Consider the following 6197-nt stretch of genomic DNA (forward strand, 5'->3'; position numbering starts at 1 on the left):
AAAATTAATTCTGCCTCCCGCGTCTATATCGAAGGTCAAAACTACTATCTAATTACTCCAGCATTTTTACAAGAACAGAGCAAAAGCAATTCATCGCCTCCCAAAGAATCATTTCATTTAGAAAGAGCTCTCACAAATAAGGTAAAGAGTAATTAGAGACATCTTTACCGCCTTCATCAGCTTAGCAGTAAAGCCGGCTTTTTGTTATTAATAGTGCTGGCGCACGGGCTATTTTATCTCTGGTGATCCTATTACAAGAACGAATTAAGTCACTGAAAACTCCTGGAGAAGCGCAGTGTAATTGGATTAATTTGCTCTGGATCTTCTCTAGGACGTGGTTTCCCGAGTCGTTTTATGCAATAAGCGAACTTAATTCGCGTTCTCGGGCAATTGTGAATTTATGAGTTTTGTGTGTATGAATTTATGCTCAACGATATTGTTAATCTTTGCTTGCTGGACGGAAGAAATGGACGTTCCCATGGCGCAAAATGAAATGGAAATGTAATTTGATCCTTTAAGAGAAATTCCAAGGACGAATGTTTGTAACGCATACGTTTTTAAAAAGGAATTGTCGTTGGCTGGTTTCAATGAAGTTTTGAATTACTGGTGTTTAAAGACAAAATTAAAAGATATCCAGAAAAAGTTTTAGTAAAATTGATTATGAGCTTTGTGGGTATGAATTTATGCTCAACGATATTGTTAATCTTTGCTTGCTGGACGGAAGAAATGGATGTTCCCATGGCGCAAAATGAAATGGAAATGTAATTTGATCCTTTAAGAGAAATTCCAAGGACGAATGTTTGTAACGCATACGTTTTTAAAAAGGAATTGTCGTTGGCTGGTTTCAATGAAGTTTTGAATTACTGGTGTTTAAAGACAAAATTAAAAGATATCCAGAAAAAGTTTTAGTAAAATTGAATAGTAAATTAGTTATAATAGTTAATTAAAGTAGTTAAATTGGAATAGTAAAAAACACGTAGTCCACTGAAACATTATATTTTAATATCCAATTTGCTGCGAAGTTTGATTTTTTTATATACTGTTATTATTGGATCTATATTTTAAAATCATAATTCCCGACTCTGGTACACGGCTGCACCACCTCGAATTTAATATATGGTCACTAAGAATAAAAAAACATGTGTTAGATTTTCAATTAATTAAAAATTAAATGAGATTTTAATGTTTTCTCTCAATAACTTTGGACTTATAATCGCTTTAAAATCCTTTTTAAGCCTATTTAAAATTCAAAAGTAAGCTCTCCATATTTCCATGTAATATTTTTTATTTTTAGGGAATTTAATGCAATTTGCATTAACAATTTTTATTGTTATAATGAATCAGTTTTATTCTTTCAACTTGCCTCCAACTCGCACGTTTTGTCAGGACTTATGATAAAATTTTACTTTATTTAAACATCTGTTCCAAAGCATAATTTTTACTTTGATTTCTATTAAGCAAAGGTAATATTTTTAAGATGGATTTTTTTTTATCATGTCAGAACAGGATGTTGTTTTGGTTTTTATCGTGTGAGAACATGATGTTGGTTTGATGAGGGGCTCAAAATGCACGGGCAGAAAATTGGCGATTCATCGCTTTTGAGGCATCAATTTTCCGCTTTTAGGGCCGGTTGAAAGCGATAAAAAAAATTACGAAATAGAAAACGATAAAAAAGCGGCTTATCACGAACAAAAAGTTGAAACTTGGCGTGAATGTCCGCTATGTACCCGATTCTCCTGTCTGGTCAATACAGGGCAAGGTCGAAAGAAGTTATCGCCCGAAGAAGCACAAGGAAGAAAACTGGAATCAACACGAAGTATTGAGGGGAGGTATTGAAATTTATTTAATAATAATATAATTTTTTTGATTTACAATTTTTCTAGCTGGCAAAAAAAAGTTTTAGAGCTCGACCGACTTTTAGATGCGAAAAAAACCCATCATTTTTCTAAATATTGGCACATGCGTAATCTGATAGTCACGGGATTGTTTCAAACTGATTTAAAATGGTTATGATTTAAATTAATTAAAACAAACAATGACTTAAAAATAATAATGTTCTCACATAATTACTTGTAATTTGTTTATTTATTTTTGTAAATTCTTGATGTAAAACCGTAAAGCCCAGGTCGCAACGGCTAATACGGACCAAACCAATCGAAATAAAAACAGAAGAGTCAAACCTAAAACATTATCATGCTAAAATTATCATCATAAAACAAATGATAAAAAAATTCTAGAATCTAAATCTGGCTACAGTTACATTGAAAAATTTACATATCTCCCGAAATTCAATAAATAAATAATTTCAAAAATATAAATTTTTGTTCAATTAATTGTTCTAATTGATGTTTTGTAGAATTTCTTTACAGACTGATTTATTTCTTTCGTGAATCGAAGCATTGCAAAGTGCATTAAAAGGTCATAAATTCTTTTTCTTTTGCCAAAACTTATTTTCTCAAGAATTTTTAATACCCTGAGTATTCCCATATTTCTTCAACGCATGAGCCTTAAAACGAGAGAAAAAAAAATCAAAACAGAATAGAAGTAAAATGATTAGTTCAAGGTCATTCTGTTTGATTAGTAAAAAGTAACTCTCTTTTATATTTTCTCACACACCAACGCTTCAACGACAAAAAAAAATGAAAATAAGATCTAAAGCAAATAGAAATGAAATGTAATCTAAAGTGAAAAGAAAGTAAGTCTAAATAAAAATAATCATCAAATATTTTCTCTTTGATACAATAAAAACGATGAATCGCTCACTGTATCACTTTTCTCAAAATATCACATATGGTTATGTTCGTGCTAAAGTGAAAATTCTTTCAATGTCACATGGTTGAAAATAGAGGAGTATGAAAAAATTTTTTAACGAATGAATGCCTTTGGAAAGTGACATCACAGCAGTAAATCATTACTGAATCTTCACGCTCAAATGTCTTATTAAAAACTATCCGCCTTTGGCCGCCGGTTCGCCAATCTTAATGCTCTTTAAAATTTTCAATTAAATATTTTATATAATTTGTTTTTTAAAGCTTCTTCATCAAAATATTTTTTAGGCTTCAAATTTTTATTGTCATATAATTCACTTACACTATTATATAGGCCTTAAGTCGTTCTGTTCGTTGTACTACGTATCTCTTACTGATTTTCTGTTCGCTCCCGTAAAATTTTTCCCCTCAGGGGCTCGCCTACTATAGGTGAGTACGGGTGTCCCAATCCCGAGGTTCCCAGGGATCTTTACTCCCTTTCAGTTCGCTCTCCTCTCCGCCTTCTGCTGTCTGCTATGTCTTTCCTTCCCTCGACGGCAAACGAGGGAGCTCTCCATGAGAAGCTGTCGCCGCTCTGTTTGCTTCTTGCTTCTCATGGACAGCCAATGTCCCACGTGTTGGCCGTGCGTGGCGACCCATTTGAAAGACGGGTGGTGCACTGTGGTCCCCGGTGTATCAATCGGCTGGTACCTAGTCACCTGAGTGGCTAGTCTGCTAGGGATCAAGCAAAGGGGTTACTCCTTGGGCTTGGCGTTAAGGGTGGTCACTGTCCCCGGGGGTAACTCCGAGCGTATAGGTTCCGGCTAGCACCAAGGTAAGTGCCGAGGCTGGGAATGGCCAGAGCCGGTGGCTGCCTTCCCTTGTTGGGCTCCGTGGTGGGCGGTGCCGTCGGGCCCGAATCATTCACCATATCGCATGGCTCCTCCCCAAAAGGGTCCCTTCAGTGGGCGTCATAAAGCACCAGTTTCTGTTAATTCTTACCATTTTGATAGTTTTTTTGTTGTAAAGCGGATCTCTAATGCTAACGAATCATTCGATAATGTATCACCATTTCTTGTTCAGAAGGCTGTAACTGGAACAGTTGGCGATGTAACATCAATAAAAAAAATGCGCTCTGGGGACTTGCTTGTTGAGGTTAATTCTCGGAAGCAAGCCCAGCAGATACCAAAAATTAAAAATTTAGCTACAATACCGGTTACTGTTAATCCACATCAATCTTTGAACACCTCTAAAGGTGTGATTACCTGCGGGGAATTGCTAAATGTTCCCTTGGAGGTAATTATTGCAGAAATGAAACCGCAGGGTGTCACGAATGTTCGCCGCATCACTCTTCGGCGTGATGGAGAACTTCTGGAGACAAAACATCACATTTTAACGTTCAATACACCTAAACTGCCAGAATTTGCTTATGCCGGCTACATCAGACTACCAGTCCGTCCATATATACCAAACCCTCTGAGATGTTTCCATTGCCAGCGCTTTGGACATTCTAAAATGAATTGCCGCGGGTCATTAACATGTGCCCGTTGTGCAGGTAAAGGGCATGACAGCCAGCAATGTTCCGCACAGGAAAAGTGTGTGAACTGCAGTGGCAATCACCCTTCTTATTCTCGATCATGCCCGCGCTGGATACTAGAGAAACAAATCACTACTGTTAAGTTCAAAGAAGATATTACGTATCCCGAAGCCAGGCGTAAGGTTCAAGCGCAAACGCCTACTCCTGGTAAGAGTTATGCTTCTGTACTTCAAAACACCTATTGTTCAAACTGCTCCTGTGAAAATTGTGTGAAAAACTCTAAAAAATACAAACCACCTGAAAAACTTACAGATTCCGATTCTGAAAAATCAATTAATGATACTTCTGAAAAATCAATTAATGATACTTCTGACACTCCTAAGGTTGTAAAAACAAAGTCTAAACGCAAAAAACAAAGCTCACTAACATTAAAACTTGCAAAACGCGGTCTTTCGCAAAAAGATTTACCTCTGAAATTAAAAAAATCAACCTCCAAAAATTCCGTCGCTTTGGGAATGGCGATGCAGGGTAATGTCCACAAGGATTTAACAACGATCTTTGGGGATAAGTTGCATAGCCCTGATATAAAATTACATCCCTCTGAGGATGAAGATGAGCTTGATATGAGTTGCGATGATCCGGCAACTCAGACTAATGCCTCTGTTCTTTCTCCAGCCAAACATCTCTCTTAATGGGTACCTTCGTTTCTTGGAATTGTCGCGGCATCCGGTCCAAATTGCAGGATATCAAGTCCATTATTAACAATTTTCATCCTGTCTGTTTCGGTGTTCAGGAAACCTTCTTGACACCCAACATTCCACTAAAATTACGCGGATATAACTGTGTTCGGAAAGATGCAGGCACTGAATCTCATGGTTCTGGAGGTGTCTGCATCTTTACTTCAAACCTTTATCCGAGCACTCCTCTTATGTTGCATACATCTCTTCAGGCTGTGGCTGTGCAGGTCCATATACGATCTTTGGTCACAGTCTGCTGTATTTATCTTCCGCCACATGATATAATACGTCAACAAGACCTTGACACATTAGTGGACCAACTTCCTTCGCCTTTTATTATAATCGGCGATTTCAACGGACATAGTACTTTGTGGGGCTCGGTTAGTACAAACTCTCGTGGGCAGCAGATTGAACAGTTTATTGCTAACAACTGTCTCTGTCTGCTCAATAATGACGAGCAAACGTACTTCCATGCGCCCACACGTAGCTTCCACTGTCTTGACCTGGCCATATGCTCTCCTGAACTGCTACCGATGTTGAATTTGACAGTTGGAGAGGATCTGCACAATAGCGATCACTTTCCCCTAATACTCTCCCACACTGATAGCGGTAGTGCGGCTATTTGTCCCCCGCGTTTTCTATTCCAGCGGGCAGACTGGAATACATTTTCACAACTAGCGGTTATCAATGAGGCTATGGTCAGTGATACAGATATTTCAAAAGCAATACAAAATGTGACTGATACGATAATAAATGCCGCAAACGCCACCATTCCGAAAACATCCCCACGTTTAAGAAAATTTTGTAGACCGTGGTGGAATAAAGCCTGTCGCGACAGCCATAAGAAACAGAAAAAATCATGGAATCTATTTAGAAGGTACCCGACGACTGAGAACTTGGTCGCTTTTAAAAAAGCCAAAGCGCTTGCTCGTCGCATTCGCCGCCGCAGTCAGAGAGAATCATGGACTAAATTTGTTTCATCCATCACGTCCTCTACTACCAGTAAACTTTTATGGAAAAAGGTAAAGGCTGCTAATGGGATCTATAATGAAACTTCTATTCCAGTTTTAAAAACTGGTAATATGATGTATTCGGACCCATTAGACGTTGCTAACATTCTTGGCCAAGCGTTTGCACAAGTTTCCGCAACTGATTCTTACAGCCCTGATTTTCTGG

The 6197-nt window shown here is 37.8% G+C and overlaps 1 protein-coding gene across 1 annotated transcript; it reads left to right on the plus strand.

Annotated features, from left to right (window-relative positions):
* The first annotated feature begins 3875 nt into the window (after window positions 1-3875).
* Window positions 3876-4976, plus strand: LOC129962143 (uncharacterized). The gene has a single exon (XM_056075880.1). It carries the CDS (start codon window positions 3876-3878, stop codon window positions 4974-4976), a length of 1101 nt encoding a protein of 366 aa, XP_055931855.1.
* The last annotated feature ends 1221 nt before the right edge of the window (window positions 4977-6197 follow it).

Source organism: Argiope bruennichi, chromosome 2 (assembly GCF_947563725.1).
Source record: "Argiope bruennichi chromosome 2, qqArgBrue1.1, whole genome shotgun sequence".
Lineage (NCBI taxonomy): Eukaryota > Metazoa > Arthropoda > Arachnida > Araneae > Araneidae > Argiope > Argiope bruennichi.

Excerpts from the sequence above, each read along its gene's own strand:
- LOC129962143 (XM_056075880.1), top strand. The coding sequence starts at position 3,876 with ATGCGCTCTGGGGACTTGCTTGTTGAGGTTAATTCTCGGAAGCAAGCC.